We start from the raw sequence: 22,678 nt of genomic DNA, 5'->3' as shown, positions 1-22,678 counted from the left end.
GGAACATTGTACAACAGCAGCAAAAAATAGGTTGCTAATACTACAGGACATATTACCTATTTGTATATGTTTTTATGGGAATGACGAATGACTCCTGGGAAATTTCTCTTTGTAACAAGTCTTTACAAATTGAGTTTTTGCTGAAACCAAGAGTCATGTGTTTTGAAAACATTTAGAAACATATACTCCTTCTGTTCACATACTGAGTACTCAGCTTGTTTAGAATTAACCTCTAAGAAAAAGTGTAATCAGTCTTACAATGATTTGGAATCCCCTTGTAATTAATCCTTAAAAGCCAAGCTGAACGCATAGCTTTAATTTTATATCATTTCTGATGTTCTCTGTTGTGACTCAGTTATGCTCCTGACTCAGAACAATGTTCGTATGTACTTGAGATGTGGCATTGATGATGTTGAAAACAGCTCATATCCCACAAATATTGAAAGCACCACATGGGGATGCTTTTCCTTTACTTGATATGCTCAGTAAATATGAGGAGAAATCAGAACACCTCAGGCTCACTCTGGGCTGGTTAAATTACTCCAGCAGTGAATTTTCTCTTTAATCAGGCATTGCAACTTTTGTTTTATTTGAAAAATAATTTTTGTTGATGCTAGATAACATTTTCTTTCCAAGGCCACGAAGAAATGTGAAGAGGCACGCCAGGAAAAGGAAGCAATGGTAATGAAGTATGTAAGAGGTGAGAAGGAGTCCTTAGATCTTCGAAAGGAAAAAGAAATACTTGAGAGAAAACTTAGAGATGCAAATAAAGAATTTGAGAAAAACACTAACAAAATTAAGCAGCTTTCTCAGGAGAAAGGACGATTGCAGCAACTATATGAAACAAAGGTATAACTTGTGCCATTGCCTTACTTGAAGTTCATTCTCTTTACTTTTCCTTAAATAATGATAATGTGATTAAAACACTCAAACATAAAGTACTTTTTAAAGTATTATTATTATGCTTACTAAAAACATGACTATTTTAGGTAGCTCATCTGATGGCTGAGGTTTGCTGAGGGAAAGAGGAAGTACTGGCATATGCTGTTTATTGGGTAACATTTTCTTAGTCATTTTTAAACTGCATTTTTGCAAGAGATGGAGGCAGGTGGATCTGAGTTCAAGGTCATCCTGGTCTATGTGGTAAGTTCCAGGCCAGATAAGGCTACAGGGAGACCCTCTCTCAAAAAAAAAAAAAAAAAAAAAAAAAAAAAAATCTACATATTTGAAAAAAATTAGTTCATACCTCAAAGAAAATTTTTATTTTGGTAAGCTATATACATAGTAATGTCAATTGTGAATAGTTTTAGAACCAAATTTGGTTTTACGTAATACAGAATGTTTTGTTTGATTTTTTTTTTAATTTATTCATCTGTTTTGAAGTGCTATTGATTGAACCCAAGGTTTCACACATGCTAGGCAAGTTCTCTGATGCTGAATTGTATCCCTAGGCTTGACCAGAGTCTTAGTGCAACACTTAATTTACCATAGACTATAATTTATGTTTTTCTTATAGAAAAATGTATTCTTTGTAGATGTCATCCTAAACAATTTAATAACTAAAGCTGGTAGCTCTCAGAGCCTTTGCTATTAACTTATAGTTTAGAAACATTGTTATTGTTAGGAATTGTGGCAAAACCAGTTCAGTTCATGTTTTACTTAATGCCAGCCAATTAAAAAGAATCAAAGTATGTTTGTCTTATACCACATCCAATTGGCTAAACTGTAAGGATAATTATCATCATGTCTATTCATTTTATTTAGGATTCTATTACTCTCTTAGCAGTTGAACCTTAAATCAGCTTTATGGTCTGTGGGCCATAGTGTACCAGCCCTTGAATTATAGCATTATCGCTTTGATTACTTTAAAGGGGCACAGATAATTAGTTGATTAAGTGGAAAAAAAATGACCTAATGTCATTTTAGGAAGGTGAAACGACCAGACTTATCAGAGAAATAGACAAATTAAAGGAAGAGATCAACTCTCACATCATTAAAGTGAAGTGGGCACAAAACAAGTTAAAAGCTGAAGTGGATTCACACAAGGTGAGTACTGCCAATGTTAAGAGGGAACACAGTAGCAGTTAATGGGGCGTGGTGTGTCCTTTAGCAACTCCTGCAGACTAGCTTGACTCTGAATTCTGGGTGATCATAAAAAAGAAATTTTCTTATGTGGGTTAGACTGTTAAATTTTGCAATTCATAATTTATCACACCTAAATTTTCCATGTTCTTTATTCTTTTTTTTTTTAATGCTCAAAATTTGAGGGGAGGAGAAATATATAATGTATGTTATTGAAAGTAGACTTAAAGTTTTTAAAGTATCAGTGATACTAAGATTTTTATGATTAAGAAATACTGGGCTGGAGAGATGGCTCAGTGGTTAAGAATACTAGCTGTTCTTGCAGAAGACCTGGATTTGAATCCCAGCACCCACATGGCAGCTAACAACCATCCATAACTCCATTTCCAGGGAATCTGATGCCCTCATCTGTCTTCCATGGGCACTGCATGACACAGGTGCACTTACACACATGCAGGCATAACACTCAAATGCATAAAATAAAAATAAATTACAAAAAAGAAATATATGGTTGTATTTCAATATAATGAATCTAATAGAAAGTTCTCTGCTTTTATAAATATAATTCCATTGGTACCATGCTAACAAAAACTTGTGTGTGTGTATATATGTATGTCTGTGTATGTATGGTGCTAGGGATTGAATCTAGGATCTCACACATGCTAGGCAACCCTGACACTAAACTACTTCCCACAAATACCATTTTAGCAAAAAAAAAAAAAAAAAAAGTTAACATAATGAAATGTAATTATGAAGTCATAACTGAGGCCATAATTTCACCCATAAGCAGACCTGATCTTTGAGGAGATAACAATCTGCACATGGTAGAATATAAACTAAAAGAAAACCCTGAAGGGCTGGAGAGATGGCTCAGCAGTTAAGAGCACTGGCTGCTCTTGCATAGGATCTGGGTTCAATTCTCAGCACCCACATGCAGCTAACAACCATCCATAATCCCAGTTCTAATACTAGGGTATCTTGATGCCCTCTTCTGACCTTCACGGACATTGCACAACATGGTTCACTTACATATAGACAAAACATTCATACACAATAATAATTTTTTTTTAAAAAAAAGAATAACTCTGAAATGTGGCTTAAAGAGAAGAGCAACATTATGGAGATGTCAGTTTCCAAGTCTTCTAAAATAGGTTTAATGATACTATCTGAAATCATAATTCTTTATTACCGTATTAAGCTATTCAAGTCAAAAAGTTGTTAACCTTTGGATATTTGTATATTAGTATCAGAAAACCATAGGTAGTCTATGTTGAGAATGATCAAAAGTAGGTTAGTGGAATGGTTGGTTGTTCCCATCACTCATGAGTCATGAGTGTGTGAGGAAACCACTGAGGCAGAGAAGGAACTTCCAGGAGGCAGTGGAGTAACTCACCTGAGCTATTCAGAATATTCCCTTTACTTTGGGTTATAGAATGTGGAGTTTAAATTACAAATTCATAAAGAATAATTTCTAAATGCCTGAGTTGCTTTAATATTTGAACATAACGCTTGGGCATTTCTAATGTCTGTGACACTTTATCTTCATCTGTAGTCTTAGGTGAAAGGATCTTAAAACCCATTAGTATATTAGCATTATGGAGTGGAAAACTTGCATGTATGTGAGTCCTGTGTATTTAAAGATCGGATGACAAAGGACTTTTGTTGGCAAGTTTGAGAGATGAAACAAGTTCTCTGTAAGTAGTAGTTTAGAGAAGTGATTTAAAGCTGATTTCTTAAAGGGTGCATGGCGTGGACTGGTAGAAATGAAAATAGAAGCCATATTGATCTACTCTATGGAAATTGGATGTTTACTGCTTTTTTAAATAAAGGAACTTGGTTACACAATAAAGCATTTAGCTCTGGTTAGCATGGCGCTAAATAATACAGAGGATATAAAAATCGTGGAAGACAATCTTTGCTTTCAGAGTATCTGAAATAGGCTCCTGACTTACCTATTAATTAATTTTAAAAATTATTGACTATTTTATGTGTGTGTTTTGCCTGCATTGCATGTTAGTGCCCCTGTGTCATGCAATGCCCACAGAGAAGAGAAGAGGGAGTCAAGTCCTCTGGAACTGGAGTTAACGATGGTTGTTAGTTACCATGTACCAAACTCAGGTCCTCTGGTGGAGCAGCCAGTGCTCTTAACCACTAAGCCATCTCTCCAGTTCCTTACCTATTCATTTATATATTTGCCTCCTGGATGTTAGAAGGAAACTGGGTCAAAAGATAGGAGACTTAGTAGTGGTCGGGAGCAGTGTAGGCAACCATTTGAGAGGTGGTCAAGGGACACAAGCCTTTTAGTAAACTTTTCTAAACTGCCCAGATCTTAGATGTTAGTACTGGAATGCTGTGGGTTCTAGATCCTTGTGAGCTTTAGCTGCTTGTTAGACCTTCAGAGCATATTGCCAGAATTGAAGTCCAAACTATAGACTGGATCCCAGATCATGAGATCAAGCTACAAAACTTGATTATTCCCTTCTTTAAACTCCTCTAGGGGTTTAACTAAAATTATTTTTTAAAGTCTAGGTTCTACAAACAAATATGGCTGGCTATACAGAGTGCTTGCCAGACATTTCTGCCTCAGCTGAAGTTCTGGAGTGGCGTCTGAGGTATCAAAGCATCTAGATCAGCAGGATTCAATAGACTGTAACATACTGCACCTAATATGTGACTAGCGTTGGCATGCTTTGTAAGTTCCTTCTACTCAGTTACCCAAAGCAAGATTGTTGCTTAATGTGCTTTCCTCCCAGAGTCAGTGTGTTATCAGTGATACCTTTATTCTTAAGTGGTTTGTTTTCACAGAAGACTCATTAATTAAACCAAGAGCTAGCTTTATAGTAGTTTTGCCACTTCATTCTACATAGTGAGCTGTAGTCTCCGCTTTGTTCCATGGTAATCCTTTATTTTCTTGACTGTACTCTTGCATTTGATAACAAGGTCCAGATGTATCCTCTCACCCTTAAACTAACCCTCAAACCCACACAGAGTCCAAAGAAAACAATAAAAATATATTTAAATTAGTGTTTTTAGAAATGAAACAAGGGTCTGCATAGGATAGTGATTCCTCAGTGAAGAAACAAATGATGCTTAATGTCAGATTTCAGGCTGCAGCATGAGGAGAGGAATTGAAACCCAGCCTAGCAGTCTTCCGAAATGGAAGAGACAAAGTTCAGAGTGTTGAGAACAGGAGGGAAGAGTCTGGAGATGAAAAAGTAGTAGGCCAAGCACCCACCTGCAGGGCTAGGAAATGCTCCTGTTGCCACCAGCCTGAAAGAGAGAACTCTTAACACAGAATTTTGCTTTAGTTGTGGGAGCCATTTGACACAGCTTTAAAATTAAGCTTATTTAGTGTAAATTATGCACTTAAAATAGATTCCAAAAATTTTTAGTCAATCTAAAAACTTTGCCCCCAAAACATAACATTCACTGTCATTGGCATCTCATGAAAAATTATCAGCATGCAAAGAATCGGGATGATGTAGTCCATAGTGGGAAGAAAAGAATCAATCAATAAGAACAGATCCAGAAATTACATATAATACAGAATGGTAGGCAGGGGTGTTAAAATGGGAATTATAAATATACTCCACATCACCAAGGAGATAAACCAAAACTTGAGAATAATAGAGACATGAAAGATATGCTTACTTTAAAAAAGACCATATTGATGTAATATCTAAGAAAAATACCATAGGTAGAATTAACTGAAGATTAAATAGTGCAAAGCACAAGATGGTTGACTTGAAAACAGCAGTAGAGAGGCTGAGGATGTGTGTGTGTGTGCGTGTGTGTGTGTGTGTGTGTGTGTAGAGCTCAGTCTGGATTTGATTCTCATACAACTGGCCCTGATGGCTTACACCTGTGATCCCAACACTCAGGAGGTAGAGTTAGAATCATTGTTCAAGGTCATCCTCATCTACATAGCAACTTTGAGGCCAGCCTAGGCTACATGAAACCCTGTCAGAACAACAATAGAAAAAAGCCCAGCAATTTCATATGATTCCCAGTTATAGAACTTCTAAGTACAACACCAGATTCCTGAGTACAACACCAGATTCCTGATTCCTATTTTCTACTGTATTCTTTACCCAACATCTTGAATAACTTATAGCATCTTAAACTTAATATGCCTAAAATGAACTAATGTATTTTTTCCTTCTGTTACTTCCCTATCTTAATAGCCAACAACCCACTCTTAGTTGCTCAGGGTTTGGATTTACACTTGATTTCTCTTACTCACCATATCCAGCCTCTCACCTGATGCCTTTTAAGCCTTTATTTATTCATCACTTTCTCAGTGAAACTTTCCTTGGCCACTCTGTTTAAACCGTGAACATCTCCCTAAACTTTATGTTTTTGCTTTATTTTTACTCTAGCATTTGTCCCTTGTCTTTTTCTTATGTATTTTATCTAAATTTAACTCATAGTTGGACCATCAGCTTCATGAATTAGAGATTTTGTATGCTTACACAACTATTTCCCGTGAGCATAGAACAGTGCCTATAAGGGCTGGGGAGCTGGCATGGTGGAAAGCGCTTGTCCTGCAGATGTGAGGACTTGAGTTCAAATTCCCAGAACCCATGTTAAAGCTGGGTGCTCCTATGGGGAGATTGAAGACAGAGATAGGAGAAGTCCTGGAAGCGTGTGGGCTGATTAACCCAGTGTATACAGCAGCAGACAACAAAGACCTTATTTTAGACAAGGCTTGGAAGTGAGGACTGACATCTGAGATTATTATCTGACCTCTACACACATGTAATGGCTTGTGCACTCCCATACTCACATACACTAACATATGCATATACACATATGTACATACAGGATTTTAAAAAAAATAGTGCCTATAAGAACTCAGTAATGGATAAACAGATTCAAATAATGGCATCTAGAAATCTCTTGGCTGCTGGTTTTTTGGGGTGAAGTATTTGTGAACTGTATGCCAGGCTGTATTTTATTTATGATGGTGATGATGATCATGTAGCCCTCTTGCTTATCAAGTCTCAGAAAAGAATCCAAATTATTTGTATTTCTATTTTAAGTAATACTCAGTTTTAGTGCATGGCAATTTACTGTTAAAGATCCAGTAACTCAAGGTATATACCTAAGTACTTAGTGTTGTGATATTTGCTTTTAAAATGGTATATGACGTAGTATTTGAAGCCTAGATGCAATTGAAATGTTTTAAGAGATAAGAGCAAAAGCCATTTCAAGTCCATAAACAAAAAGAATAAAGGAAGAAAGGGAAGGAAGTGAGTATTTGGTGTTTGGAAGACCAGCCTGACTAAAACAGAAGGCTTACGTTAGTCTGCCATTAATTCACTAAGTTTTGTTAATTACTTTCCTCATTGCTATGACAAAATGCCTGTCACAAAGCTCGGAATGCTTTATTTTGGCTCGTGGTTTGAGGGGATAACAGTGCATTATGGACAGGAAGGCATGGCAGTGGGAGTTCAAGGTGGCTGGTCACATTGCATCTGCTGTCAGGAGGCCGAGGGGGACACTACGGCAGAGTAGAAGGCCAACCAGGGAATAGTGAAGATGAAAAAGAGAAGAGAATGTATTGTCCTGCAGTGGGAACAGAGGAAAGATATTTAAAGAGTCGGGGGTGGTGAGGACTGAACCAGGTAAGTAGAAAAATGAGAAAAGGTAATTGGATTTAACAAAAATCATCCCTGAAAAACCCTCAAAATTGCCATTTTAGACAAATGACTAGAAACTGAAAACACATTGTAGTCATTCAATCAAAAGGCAGTTTCACATAGGTATCACAGCCATACACTAAAGAATTAATTCATGGGTGTGCAAAAGAACTATTTAATACTTTACTATTTCTAAGAATTTGGTGAAAACTCTGTCAAATTTAACTTTATTTAATACCTATCAATTAACCATTCTAACTTTGTCAGAAACAAGTCTTAGCCCTCAGTGTATTGCTAGAAGAAGAATTTTCTACTCTAGTCACTGCTCACTGGTCATCATAGCAATGTGGCTAATTTTGTCTGTTACTTTGTCAATGTAGGAAACCAAAGATAAACTCAAAGAAACAACTACAAAGTTAACACAAGCAAAGGAAGAAGCAGATCAGATCCGACAAAACTGTCAGGATATGATAAAAACATACCAGGTATGCTTTCCTTTAAAATGTATTAGTAACCAGTTATGCTAATTAGCATCACTGTTTTCATTAAATCTCTTTATTTGCCAAATTTGAAATGTACAATAGATTTATTAGGACATTTAATAAGGTGCTGGTTATTTCCTATGTTAAAGTACCTGCATGCAGTTTCAGGCTGAGGAGATGGCTCAGTTGGGAAAATGCTTGTCAGACAATCATGAGAACTGACTGGGGTACTCACATGGCAACTTGAATCTATAACCCCCCAGCACTGGGGAGTGAGGGGCCAGGCAGAGGGACGGCAGATCCCTGATGACCTGCCAGTCTAATAAAATCAGTCAACTCCAGGTTCAGTGAGATCCTGTGTGACCTCTTGTCAGTCTTTGCCATAAGCACATGCATACTCAAATGTACATGCACACATCCATGCATGCTCAGAAGAACCTGCAGCTCAGATAGATGAGACCTTTTCAATCAAGTAAAATTCCTAGAAAATATAGGAATAATGCAGAGTACAAAGAAATGTACTACGTTTTTTTTTTTTTTTTTAAACTGTAGGATTTCCAGATCCAGGTCCCAGCCTTATGCAGGCAGCATCAATCATTAATCTTGGGCTAGTGAGATGGCTCAGGGGGCAAATGTAGTTGCCTCCAAGCTCGAGGACCTGAGTTCTATCCCCAGTACCCCACAGGGTAGGAGAGAATCAACTCTTGAAATTTGTTCTCTTGGGGTAGAAAGATGGCTCAGTAGTTAAGAGCACTGACTGCTCTTGCAGAAGACCCAGGTTCAGTTCCCAGAATCCACATGGTGGCTAACAACCATCTGTAACTCCAGTTCCAGGGGATCCAATGGACTCTTCTGGCCTTCATGCACAGTGCACACACATGGTGCATTTACATAGAGCAGGCAGAACATACACATAAAAATAAATCAAAAAATGAAATTTTTTGGTCTTTTTGAGACAGGGCTTCCCTGTAGCTCCAGCTACATGGAACTCACTCTGTAGACCAGGCTGGCCTCGAACTCACAGAGGATCCGCCTGCCTCCCAAGTGCTGGGATTAAAGGCATGCACCACCATGCCCAGCAGAATGTACTACTTTTAAAAGAAAAAAACTTCTGTATTATGGTATATATCTTAAGTGTGCTATTCTTGTTCTACAGAATTAACATTTTAAATCCTTTGATGTATTCTCCAATTTTAGGTACATAACCTGTTCATTTCAAAATTAGTAGCTGGGCCCGGTGGCCCCACACCTTGAATCCTAGCACTCAGTGAAGCAGATCTCTGCATTCGAGGTTAGCCTGTTCTACGTAGTGAGTTCTAGGCTAGCCAGGGCTACATAGTGAAACCCTGTCTCAACAAGCAACCACCCACAAAACAATTTGATTGCAAAGTTTTGTTCTTTTTCTTTTTGTCTTTTTGAGACAGGGTCTTCCTGTAACCCCAGCTGGCCTAGAGCTCACTGTGTACACCAGGCTGGACTCAAACTCATAGAGCTCCACCTGCCTCTGCCTCCCAGCTGTGTTCATTTTTAAAGTATAAAACCTTAAAAGTTTTGCTTTTCATTTTCTTTCCATTAGGAATCAGAAGAAATTAAGTCAAATGAACTTGATGCAAAGCTTAGAGTCACAAAAGGAGAACTTGAAAAGCAAATGCAGGAGAAATCTGATCAGCTAGAGGTGGGTAGTTTTGTTCTTTTGGATTTTGTAATAAATATCCATGATAGCCTAGAAATTCAGAAAGAGAAGAAGAGTGCCCACTGCCATCTGCATTCAAGGCCTGTTTAGAAGAAGCAGCAATAATTTTCAGATCTCATTTAGTGCCTTATGGTTTCTTTTACAGATGCATCATGCCAAAATAAAGGAACTAGAAGATCTGAAGAGGACATTTAAGGAGGGCATGGATGAGCTTCGAACATTGAGAACAAAGGTAATCAAATCTTCGGTTGAGACTCCAAAGTTAGGGTAAATACCTTTAACTTAGAATTTACTCTAATTTTTAAAGTAGTGGAGAAAGAATATTTAGAAATATTTCCAAATAAAAGAGCTCAGGAATAAAATAGCAATTCCTTAGTAATGGAGCTGACTCTTCCCTTGGAAGAATTGGAAGTACATCAGTCCCTTTGAAGTACCTGCCGCACACTCCTATTTGGTAGTATACCTGCTGTACCATAACCTGTCCTTGGGCCTTTGATCTAGACACAGCCTTCAGCAAACCAATGGTGGACCTTGAATCTGTGTCAGAACATGACATTATTTTTTATTTTTTATCTTTTGGAATCAGGGTCTCCCTGTAGCCCCAGCTGGCCTAGAACTCACTATGTAAACCAGACTGGCCTTGAAGTCACTGAGATCTGCCTGACTCTGCCTCTGAAGTGCTGGGATTAAAGGTGTGTGTTACCACGCCCAGCTCTTTTTATTTTTTATATAAATTTTTTTTTTTTTTAAATTTGGGGCTGGAGAGATGGCTCAGCGGTTAAGAGCACTGACTGCTCTTGCAGAGGACCTAGGTTCAATTCCTAGCACCCATGTGGCAACTATGAACCATCCTTAACTCCAGTTCCAGGGGAATCTGAAGCCCTCTTCTGACCTCTGCGGCATTGCACGACAGAGATACACTCACATACATGTAGGCAATACACTCATATACATAAAATAAAAATAATAAAATAATTTTTATGTGTATGAGTGTTTTGCCTACATGTAAGTGCACTGTGTACATGCAGTATCTGAATGGGTGGGTTTTTTTTTTGTTTTTTTTTTTTTTAAATTCCTGGCTGTATTTAGTAGCTTAGATTGATACTGTTTAATTTCTAACAATTTTGGTAAATTCTATGTTTATAGTCTTTAGTATCAGTAATGTCTTTTAATATTAATATATTTTCCCTACATATCACTTTATTTAGAAGTAAGGTTTTAAGTAAACACCTTGCATTTTGAGATCACCCAACAGTATTCTAAGTATTGTTCCTATTTGTTCCTATTTTTCTCCATGTCACTTACTTAAGGTAGGTAGGGAAGATTGTGTTTTCTTCACGCTAATAGTGCTTTAGAATTTATAATCTGCAGTTTAGCTTGGTTGTGATTATTTTATAGGCAAAATGTCTAGAAGATGAACGATTAAGAACAGAAGATGAACTATCAAAATATAAGGAAATTATTAATCGCCAAAAAGCTGAAATTCAGAATTTATTGGACAAAGTGAAGACTGCAGATCAGATGCAGGAGCAGCTTCAAAGGTGTGAAGCGAATGACTTCGGTTTGTCTTAATAAACAGGCTTTTCAGTTCTGTCTTTAGAGTGTTTTCTAGTGCAATAATTGTCAGATAAGAATAACTTAAAATTCTACTGGTTAAAAATTTTGAATTTCTTATCAGTGAACTTCATTATCTTTGAACTCTCATCATGGTATCTAAAAATCAAATCCAAGTTTATATCCCATAAACATTGGTAGTAGCAATTTATAAGAGTGAATTTAGTTTATTTTTAGGTTAAAATTGTCACTGAGGCAGGGTGTTTACTTTGTCTAGATCTTTGCACGTGTATGGCTTGTGATCAGAAGCTGACTTTATTCCTTGATGTCTCATAAAACCATTTAAACTTTATTCATGACATCATCTGGCAGGGATTAGATTCAGGTTGAATTTAAGTATTTTATTCTTTCTGTACCTCCCATTCCCTGGCAGCTGAGTGCTGCTAAACAAATCTTCAGTCTCCTCACAGTTGATACTGCTGTAAACTTGGGGTCACAGCCTCAGCCTGGAATGCAGACATACCTATAATCCTCTCCTCCCATGGGTTTTTGGTTGAAGCCTTCCATCCCATCCCCTTATGTCTCTTCTACGATTTACTGCTTTGTCACCCTTTAGACTTGACCTTTCTACTCCTAGCATGAGACTAATGACAGAAAAAATTAGAGCTTGACAGAACCTTGCTGCTCTAGAACCTTGCTTGTTCTTTGAAGCAACACACCCTGACCATTCTTCCTTTTGCTTCTGTTGTGGAAGAAGTGCCTGCTCTGAATTTGGTTATTCTTCCTACTTCTGCTGTGGATCCGATCTTTTGCCTTCCTAGGGTCTTTCTAGATCACGCCTTCCTTACCCTTTATCTCTTTTGTCTCTGCTGACTTTCCTTTCTACATTTATAGTTTAAAATTTATTTTTATTTTATGTGTCTGAGTATTCATTTGCATGTCTGCAAGTGTACTGCATGCATGCTTGGTGCCCATGACATCCAGAAGAGGACATTAGATTCCCTGGAACTGGAGTTACAAGTGGTTATGAGCCACCATGTGGGTGATGGGCGCCAAACCCTGGTCTTCTACAAGAATAACAAGTGCTCTTAACTGCTGAGCCATCTTTTGAAGCCCCCCTTTCTGCATTTCAATATGAACAAGGGTACATTGCTTCTCAGCCTTTTGACTAAGATCAGCTTTATATATGAATGTATCTTTGTGTGCATGTGCAGATGCATGTACATGGCTGTGCATGTGTGTTTGTGGAAACCAGAAGTCAACCTCAGGTATCATTTCACCTTGGTTTTTTGAGACAGTCTCTCACTAGGACCTAGGACTTGGTGGCTAGAGTAGGCTGACTAGCCAGGGATCTACCTCTTTCCATATCCCTAGCACTGAGTTTACAAGCCTCTATGGGTATTATGTTACATGGGTGGACTTACATACAGGCAGTACTCATACACATAAAATAAAAATAATAAAACCTTTTTAAAATTAATTATGCCTTGCATGTGTGTGTATGACCCAGACTTGAAGCTCTAGTATCTCTTATCATGACTGTCTTTATCTTTCCTGATACATTGCTCTATTCCTTTTGCTTCATTGTGCTTGCTTATATTCTTCCTGTTTTTTTCTGGCCACCCTTTATCAGTCCCTATGGCAGGTTTAACTTTGTGTCAGAAAGCCTTCCTGTGCTCCAATTTTATTACACCTCTGAGGAATCCCAGTTAATTCTTCTGGTTGTACGGAAGGTCCTTAGGAACATTCTCTTTAGTCATCTTTTTCTTAGCTTCAAACACATAAGTACCAAAACCTCAAACTTTAACATGTCCAAAATTGATTCCTTTCTTCTACCCACAAATACGGTTCTCCTCTAAGGTTCCTGTGAGGCATTATGAATGTAGCATCCACATGAGTATCCAACCCAAGAACTTGGGGTCCATCCTTTGCTCCTCCTTCCCTCTCCTCATATACCTAACCAGCACAAGTATTTGTGATTGCAACTTTTAAAAATCTCTCATTTCCATTTACTTTTTACATCCCTACTGCTACTCCCATAGTACAAGCCATTGTCTGCTCTCCTCTGGAAAGCTGCCACAGCTTACAACTGGTTTTTCTTCTTGCTCTCTAAGCCAGTGCATACCCTATATTAGCACAATTTCTACTGGGTGTGGTGGCACACGCCTTTAATCCCAGCAGAGGCAGGCAGATCTCTGAGTTCGAAGCCAGCCTGGTCTGCATAGTGAGTTCCAGGCCAGCTAGGGCTACAGGGACACCCTGTCTCAAAAAGACAAAAAAATTGCACGACACAGGTGCACCCACATACATGCAGGCAATACACTCATGCACATAAAATAAAAATTAAATGAAATATTTAAAAAATTAAAACATTTCTCAATTTTCAGTGATTTTCCTGTTGATTCTCATTGCCTCTTGAATTCACATGCTTTAGCATGGTTATGAGCTAGTGGCCTGACTCTTCTTGAACGCCTTCACTGTCTTCACTCTTGTTTTCCATCTGAAATCACTTAACAAATGTTTATAGACTGTGTCAAGCCTCTATGGGCTAAGTGCTAGGGACAGAATGCAGTCATTTTTCTCCTCAGGACTGAGTCTCTGGCACCAGCAAGAAGGCCTATTCGCGTTCTTTTACTTGGAACATACTTTATTCTTCCACTAACTTCAGCTTTTCCTTAGGTCAGGGATTGACAAATTGAGACCCACACACCAAATCTAGCCCACAGCCTCTTTTTAAAGTGAAGGTGCTTTGGAATAGAGCCACATTAATTTGTGTTTTGTTTGTGGATGTTTCACACTATAGTGGTAAAGTAGAATGATTGCAGAACCCCAGATGGCTCAGAACTTGACGTCTTTGCTGTCTGCTCTTTCGTAGGAAAAGGTGGTCATGCTTACTCAGGTGTTAGCTTGGGCAGCAGTCAGACGAGTTCCAATGCCTGTTCAGTGTTTTTGTCTCAGTGTTTGATCACACCCATGTAATTTCCCTGCTGGGTTAAAGCTCTTTGAAAGCAGGGGCCTTGCTGCTTGCCTTCATAGCCCTTACTTTCTGAGATGTCTAGGCCTTCAAAAAGATTTGGATGAGTTAAGCAAAAGAACCTTTGTAAGGCATTTCATTAAATGAGAATTCACAAACCATTGTAATGGGTTTTTTGTTTTTGTTTTTGTTTTTCTTCTTATTTTGGTCTTTTTTGAATGAGAGTCTCCCTGTAGCCCCATCTGCCCTGGAAGTTACTATATAGACCAGGCTGTGCTCAAACTCACAGAGATCCACCTGCCCCTGCCTCCTGAGTGCTGGGATTAAAGGCATGCACCACCATGTAATGTCTTTTAATAGTTAAATTTTTCTTAAATATAAACTTTGTTTTTTAGAAGTAAACAAGAAATTGAACATTTGAAGGAAGAAGTAGAGAATCTCAATTCCTTGATTAATGACCTACAAAAGGACATCGAAGGTAGTAGGAAAAGAGAGTCTGAGCTCCTGCTGTTCACAGAAAAGCTCACCAGTAAGAATGCACAACTGCAGTCTGAATCCAATTCTTTGCAGTCACAAGTTGATAAACTTTCCTGCAGTGAAAGTCAGTTGCAAAGCCAGTGTGAACAAATGAAACAGATGAATGTAAATTTGGTAAGTATAAAATGTGCATTTAACTCCTTAAAACAACATAGCAAGGAGCACAGATTACATTTCCCTGGCAGCATGAAAGTTTAATAATAGTTAATTTAGGCTCTTTCAGCACTGATTAATTTTAAATTCTGTAAATATATATTTGGTTTGGTTTAATGAATATGCTTGTAATAAAATTTCTCCCTAAAATGGTAAATAGTATTATACATTTGAAAGTAAGGAAACCATGATTTCTGTCATTTCTAACTAAAGGTAATACTTTAAATACTTTTGTTTTACCTTTTAAGATAATACTTTAAATTTCTTAGTTTTTTGATAATTGGAAGAGGTTTGGTATTTCCAAATAATAAGAATGCCTTCAAATTGCTCATAAAAACATTTGCGTCTTTAAAATTCCCCCATTCAGAGGCATCTTTTGCTGTTGTTTTCCATATAGAATGGCGTGCCCCTTAACATGCCCTGCCTGTGAGGATTTGGAGGGGCTTAACCAGCAGAACCTGCTGAGGGAGAGCAGTAGAGGAGTCTTGTCCTTATCGCTTTAAGGTTTTAAATTTTGAGCAACAATGGAAATACACATTCTAATCAGTGATTGTTTTATTTTATTGTATTTATTATTCAGGAAAGTAGATTGCTGAAAGAGGAAGAACTGCAAAAAGAGGAAGTCCAGAGTCTGCACGCTGAACTTGCTTGTGCACAGACAGAAGTTAAAGCCTTGAGTACCCAAGTAGAAGAACTGAAAGATGAATTAGTAACTCAGAGACGTAAACATGCCTCTAATGTCAAGGATCTTAGCAAACAACTGCAGCAAGGTACAGAATTTTTCCACATGGAGACCTTGAGTGTGTGCTTACAGCCATTAAAGATTTGATACGGAAAATACATTTTGCTTCATGTTCTACATTAATTGGAGTCATGTGTTTGTTTGGTTTCTGTTTTTGGTTGAGGTTTTTAGTTTTTGAGGCAGTCTTGCTGGCCCTCAAACACAAAATTCTCCTGCCTCAACCTCCTATTAAAAATAATGTTGCCACTCATGCCCATCCTCTGTGTGTGTGTGTGTGTGTGTATCCTGTATATATCCTTTCTTTCACTATGTTAATCTTCACAGACCAAATTCTAAACTTGGCATTCCATGAGTAGTCTGTTTTCTATACTAAAAGGCTGCTTACAAAGCCACAGAATGCGAAAATTGAGAAAGAATTTTAAGACAGGCAGTAAAATCTAAACTAACTTACTTGCATTTTTTTTTAATCAGCAAAAATTACTTAGGTATTTTTTTCTCCAGTTCATATGTTTATACATTTAAAAATATATTACTGTGGGGCTGGAGAGATGGCTCAGTGTTAAAGAACACTGTTCTTGCAGAAGACCCGGATTTGAAACCCAGCAACCTCATAGCAGCTAACAACTGTGTGTAACTCCAGTTCCAGGGGATCCAACAGCCTCTTCTGACCTCTGTGGGCATTGCAGGACACAAGTACACTTACCTATATTACTGTATGTTTATGTGTATTAGAAAATGTGAGAGAGAAATTCAGAACAATCTGTGTTTGAATATAGGTGGCAGTTCTGAGAGTTTTGCCTTGCATGTGCTTGTGAGCTGATTTGTTGCAGAGCTCTAGCTTAGATGTTGAGACCAAACTCTTCATCTGGGTCTCAGGAAACATACCAGAAACATGAATACCTGGGCTTAGCAATTAATAATTGAATTGGGATCCAGGTTTCTCCTATTAAAAATGCATACAAGCCTACATGATAGTACATGCCTATAATCCCGGCAGGGTGAGCAGGGTCTTCTCGGCTACATAGCAAGTTCAAAGCCAACTGAGCTCTGTTAGACCCTGTTTTGGTTTTTTTTTTTTAGCTGTTTTATTTTTATTTTATGTATATGGGTGTATTGCCTACATGTATGTAAGTGCACCCATGTCATGCAATGCCCATGTAGGTCAGTCCCCTGAAACTGGACTTATGTGTGGTTGTTAGCTGCCATGTGGGTACTGGGAATCAAACCTGGGTCCTCTGCAAGAGCAGCCAGTGCTCTTAACCAGTAAGTCATCTCTCCAGGCCAAGACCCTGACCTATAAAAAAATAAGGGCCAGGCATGGTGGTGCATGCCTTTCATCTCAGCACTCAGGAAGCAGAGGCAGGTAGAGCTCTGTGAGTTTGAGGCCAGCCTGGTCTACTTAGCCAGGGCTGTGTAGTGAAACTTTGTCTCAAAAAAACAAAAAAATACTGATCTTTTGGACATTTGTGCCATGTGTTTGGAATACAATGAATAAGAAAGGTATTACAGCCTTTTATTCTGCATAGCCTACTTGTTTATGTTTTAAAGTAGAACATAATGAGAAGAAGCTTAGTGTTTACTTTATGAATATAGTTGTCAGAATAATTCAGTTTTTTATATATGTAATTGAAGGCAAGGTTGGAGGAAATTTCTGATACAGAGAATTATTTCCTAAATCTTTGAAGGTTCTAAAAATTAAAATCGCTCAATAACTAAATGATGCTAATATTACCTGTCATATTGTTTCTATGTAGTTTTTATTTGACCTGTATGTTTCCAAATGTCAGTTTATGTGAATGACATCTATAGTGGTCATCTATACCAAGAAATAAACTGAGGAACTTTGTCTTGTAGTCTATGGCATTTTTGTCTAAGCGACTTTAGCAATTAATATCAGATGATGGGGCAAATGGTCATTAAAACTGTCACAAGCAATCCCTTTTCTTTTCTCATAGCTCGAAGAAAATTAGATCAAGCTGAGAATGGAAACTATGATAAAGAAGTTAGCAGCATGGGAAGTCGTTCTAGTTCATCAGGTAAAAAGAATGAGTTTGGTTATTAGTGACTGTTAGAAAAGTAGTGTAGTGTTTTTAAAAGTTTTGTTTTTTCTGAAGCTTTGTTTGATTTTGAAGCTTTAAAAAATAGAAGTTAATATATAATTCTATTGTGAAAATGTACCCTGATTAAATGTTTACATCCTGCTTTTTACCCAAGGTTTCAGGTTTGTCTTGGGTTCTTTATATGATTTCCTACCTCCATTTTTCTTACCTGCCACTTTTGTATTCTGTGCAACTTTTTTAATTTCTAAAATTAAGAATTGTATCCATCTGTGTTGCTGTATGGACTCTTATATTTTAACATGTAAGAAGGGATGAAGTGGTCATCATTGTGTAACATCAGATCTCTATCTCCAGTTACCCTTTGGTATCTGCAGGGGATGGTTCTGGAACACCCATTGAATACCAAAATCCTGAGATGCTTCAAATGCCTTTATTTGTATATAGCCCGTACATGTCTTCCCATCTGCTTTAAATCATCTCTGGGTTACTTAAACCTGTTAAAATGTGAGTGATAGAGAAATAGCTGTTAAAAGACTGTTTGCTCAGGACATGAAAATCTGTACATGTATAGTATAGACGGTTCTTTTTTTTAATATTTTATTTTTACTTTATGTGTATGAATATATTGCCTGCATGTCTGTCAGTGCACCTGTGTCATGCAATGCTGCAGAGGTCAGAAGAGGGTTTTGGATTCCCCTGGAACTGGAGTTAAGGACGGTTCATAGCCGCCATGTGGGTGCTGGGAATCGAACCTGGGTCCTCTGCAAGAGCAGTCAGTTCTCTTAACCACTGAGCCATCTCTCCAGCCCCTAGTATAGACAATTCTTAAAAAATATTTCCAATCTGAGATTGGTTGAACCCATGGATGGGACTCACAGATACGGAGGGGTAGTTGTGTGTTTGATTCATTTTCTTTCTGTCTCTCTTTTTCTCTGCCTCCCTCTCTTTCCTCTTAATCTCTTACTTTCTGTTACAGTCACTGCACTATACTAATCTCCTAGGAATTTATGCAGTAGGTGTCAAAACATCAGTAGTTACTATAGTAGACAAAATATGTAGTAGAAAAGAAATGGTTTGAAATTACCACTGTATCTTAGATCCCAACTAAACCATCTTATTGGTTGTTTAATATTAGATAGTATATATTATTTGTCTCAGATTAAATCTACTTTAAATTGTGGTTGAAAAAGCCTGTTGTAGGGTGAAAAGGATCAGAAATTCGTCTCACTGATGTCGATAATAAGAGCTTACACATGACTTAACGTGTGCTCTGTTCTAAATGCATTGCATGTATTGAGTCTAAATGAGGATCACAGTTCCATGGGGTAAATTATGTGTGACTATTTCCATTTTAAATGGAAGTAACCAGGGCACTGAGAGTTTGATGTGTCCGGAGTCACACAGCTAGTAAGTAGAGTAGGATTTGAGTGGAGGCAGGCTGGCTCCAGAGCTTAACCCAGCTGTGCTGTGTTCTGTCCTCTGTTTCTGTCTCTGTAGTTCAATACCTTTGCTTCTCCTGCCCATTCTGCTTTTTATTTTCCCTTCAATTTTCTTATACTTTAATTTTTTAATTATTTTAGACTTGGTATTTTTTTTTTTTTAAGAATATTTGTTCTGTTACCAATTCCTCATCCTGTTCCTGAGTTGTGTAACAGATAATCCTTTAGTACTTTTCTGGTCAGTATTTTCAGAAATAAGAATTCGCACAAATGACCTATAATGTGTTCTTTACCCAACTCTAAAAGATTTAGTGACTGTTTGAAAGTGTTACTAGAACAAATATGAGGGATACTAGATTACATATATGCTCTTTAAGCTGAATTTTCTCTGTCTTCAGGATCACTTAATGCTCGAAGCAGTGCTGAAGATCGATCTCCAGAAAATACTGGGTCATCAGTAGTTGTGGATAGCTTTCCAGAAGTGGACAAGGCCATGCTGATTGAGAGGATTGTAAGGTTGCAGAAAGCACATGCACGGAAAAATGAAAAGATAGAGTTTATGGAGGACCACATCAAACAGTTGGTAGAAGAAATAAGAAAAAAAACCAAGTATGTATTATTGTGGTAGAACAATCATGACCAAAATAACTACATTTGCATGGCTTCAAAAACTAATGGAGAGCCAGCCCTTTCCATGGGGTTTCATCATATTGTCCAGGCTGGCCTTGAATTCCTGGGCTCAAATAATCCTGCCTCAGCCTCCTGAGTAGCTGGGGCTATAGGCAAGCGTCGTGTGCCTGCTGGATTCTGTAGTCATAGTCATTCGATTTTTTTGTCTTTTTTGGTCCTCTGTTGTATTCTAGACTTGGAGAATACAAAGATGAAAGGTCAGGTCTTCCCTTTAAGGCGAAGCACTGTTGAGTAGAATTTTGTTTTAAAGTGTTTTTTTCAACATTATAAAATAACCTTGGATTTTAAAAAGTAGCTTTCAAAAATGACTATGACTCTAAGAGATATATGAATTTTTTTTTTTTTTTTCAGGGTCAGGGGGAGGAGGTTCTTTTTGAGACAGGGTCTCCATGTAGCCACAGCTGGCTTGGAACTCACTATCAGCCTGGCTTTGAAGTCACAGAGATCCACCTGCCTTGGCCTCCCGAGCACTGGGATTAAAGGCGTGTGACGCCACGCCCTTCATGATGTTTTGAGGGCTTTCCTCCTAACTAATTAATTGAGCACCTTCTAGTATAAGGTACTATGCCTGTGGCTTGGGATTATCTCATCAATTGCTTAGGTACGCTCAAAGTGAGTGATCTGGATGTGCAGATTAGTTAACTAAATTCAGATCTAGCACCTATTTTGTAAGGGACAGACTCAGAGCTGGAGATGGAGACCCAGCCCTGACTGACCTCATAGTTTGAGCTATGCCACATACCTCTCACAAATACCATATTATTTTAAATAAGAATTGTATATATTGCATATCTCTTCCTAAACCTTTTAAATATTTTGAAGTAATTTCAGACCTGTAGAAAGTTTGCTTTGGGGTTTGTAAATAAAGGGCAAAATAGAGATTTAAAAGTTAAATGATAGTTAATAGAAAATATTAACAGAAATCAAGCCAGTAATGACTGAAATAATTGCACATAAATAAGAGAAGAAAGAAAAAAGCGGTGTTTATTTCCTTAAATACCATGACAGAACCAAAATGGGACAATTTAAGAAATCACCTAATAAGGAAAATTCTTTGCTAATGTAGATTATTACCTAATAGGAATATATTTTATGCTAGTCATCTTCATGCTAATGATTCATTGATTCTTACAAATTCCAGTTTTCTTACTCTGCAAGCACACAGTGAGGGTGTCATTTTGTTTTGCAGAATAATTCAGAGTTACATTTTACGAGAAGAATCAGGCACACTTTCTTCAGAAGCATCTGACTTTAACAAAGTGCATTTGAGTAGACGCGGTGGCATCATGGCGTCCTTGTACACATCCCACCCTGCTGATAGTGGCCTAACACTGGAACTCTCTCTGGAGATCAACCGAAAGTTACAGGCTGTTTTGGAAGATACATTACTAAAAAATATTACTTTGAAGGTATTTGTGTTTCTTACTCATTTACCAGTCAGTAAATTTGGCAGAATAGTGACTCTTTTATGGTCTCATGTAGCACTTTGACTGTTTTTATAACAGTCAATTTTATCTCTTTTACCCAGAGATAAATTAGTGCATTTTTTTCTCCTTTGAAAAGAATACTTGTTTGAACTAAGTCAGTTTAGTTATTGGATAGACACTGAGGTGAATTGCTTACTTTACAGTGGATGGCCATTTCCATACATTATAATTAATTCTTAAAACATTTAAAATATTACAGCATTTTAAATGTATTTTATGGCTTTATTTTTTGTAGCTATTGACTGACCTAGTTATTCTATCTTTACTATGATAGGCCTTGATAGCTAGTAATAGATTTAAAAGACAGTTTTTTTAAATCTGAGTAATCATTTTAGGCACTAAAACTTGCTGTAGCCTCAATAAAACGATTAAATACAACTTTGAAATTGACAAGCCTATTTCACCAAAATGTTTGCGTATCTAGTTTATCTCATTTGGTATTTAGGACTAATCACTCAGGCAAAAATATTTCAAACAGTGTTTTTATTATATTTAGTACTTCTGTTTTCTCTTCCCCCACTTATTAAAGGAAAATCTACAAACACTTGGAACAGAAATAGAACGTCTTATTAAACACCAGCATGAACTGGATCAGAGGATGAAGAAAACGTAATACAAAGCTCTTGCTCAGTAAACAGATAAAAGCCACAGAACAGCAGGTGCCACTGACCAGTGTTGCTGGAAACACTCCCTGCTTTGTGTGTCAACCAATCAAAATTTTGCTTTACTTCACTTGTATAAAGTGCCCTTTTATGAATGGATGCATTGCTATATATGTAGTAAAAGTGTAAGCTTTGATGAAATTCATTTTTATATGGCGCAGTTCAACTGCCTGTCAGCTCTAAATACCTTAATTTGCTCATGGTCATAAAGTACTAAACACTAGTACAAGGGCTTTTTAAAAAGAAGAAAATAAAAACCCCTTTGCCATAGTTCTTTCCTAAAAATACATCATGTCAAAAAGGATTCAGCCTTTTAAAATGATGCATCAGAAGATAGCGTTGATCATGCAGCAGTTCATTATTTCTGCAACACCAAAAACAACCTAAAGAAATAGTTTTTCTGTTGGGGTCCAGGCCCCTGTAGTCCCAGCTACTTGGAAGACAAGGGTAGGAGGATCTCTTGAGCTCACAAGTTCCAAGC

At 37.5% G+C, this 22,678-nt stretch overlaps 1 protein-coding gene across 1 annotated transcript in view; it reads left to right on the top strand.

The window, feature by feature from the left end:
* Ccdc186 (coiled-coil domain containing 186) overlaps positions 1-22,338 on the top strand; it is a 43,842-nt gene extending 21,504 nt beyond the window's left edge. The window contains exons 5-16 of the mRNA XM_008830220.3: positions 637-849; positions 1,927-2,046; positions 8,105-8,209; positions 9,783-9,881; positions 10,045-10,131; positions 11,298-11,440; positions 14,823-15,078; positions 15,698-15,887; positions 17,815-17,895; positions 19,757-19,967; positions 21,238-21,457; positions 22,065-22,338. Of these exons, the coding sequence (XP_008828442.1) occupies positions 637-849; positions 1,927-2,046; positions 8,105-8,209; positions 9,783-9,881; positions 10,045-10,131; positions 11,298-11,440; positions 14,823-15,078; positions 15,698-15,887; positions 17,815-17,895; positions 19,757-19,967; positions 21,238-21,457; positions 22,065-22,148 (1,809 nt within the window). The 3' untranslated portion in view covers positions 22,149-22,338. The remainder of the gene's footprint in view (positions 1-636; positions 850-1,926; positions 2,047-8,104; positions 8,210-9,782; positions 9,882-10,044; positions 10,132-11,297; positions 11,441-14,822; positions 15,079-15,697; positions 15,888-17,814; positions 17,896-19,756; positions 19,968-21,237; positions 21,458-22,064) is intronic.
* Positions 22,339-22,678: the final 340 nt, after the last annotated feature.

The sequence above is a fragment of the Nannospalax galili genome, unplaced genomic scaffold (assembly GCF_000622305.1).
Source record: "Nannospalax galili isolate Female #2095 unplaced genomic scaffold, S.galili_v1.0 scaffold974, whole genome shotgun sequence".
NCBI classification, from domain to species: Eukaryota; Metazoa; Chordata; class Mammalia; order Rodentia; family Spalacidae; genus Nannospalax; species Nannospalax galili.
The sequence above is the reverse complement of the archived record's forward strand: the minus strand, read 5'-3'. Positions and strand labels throughout refer to the sequence as shown.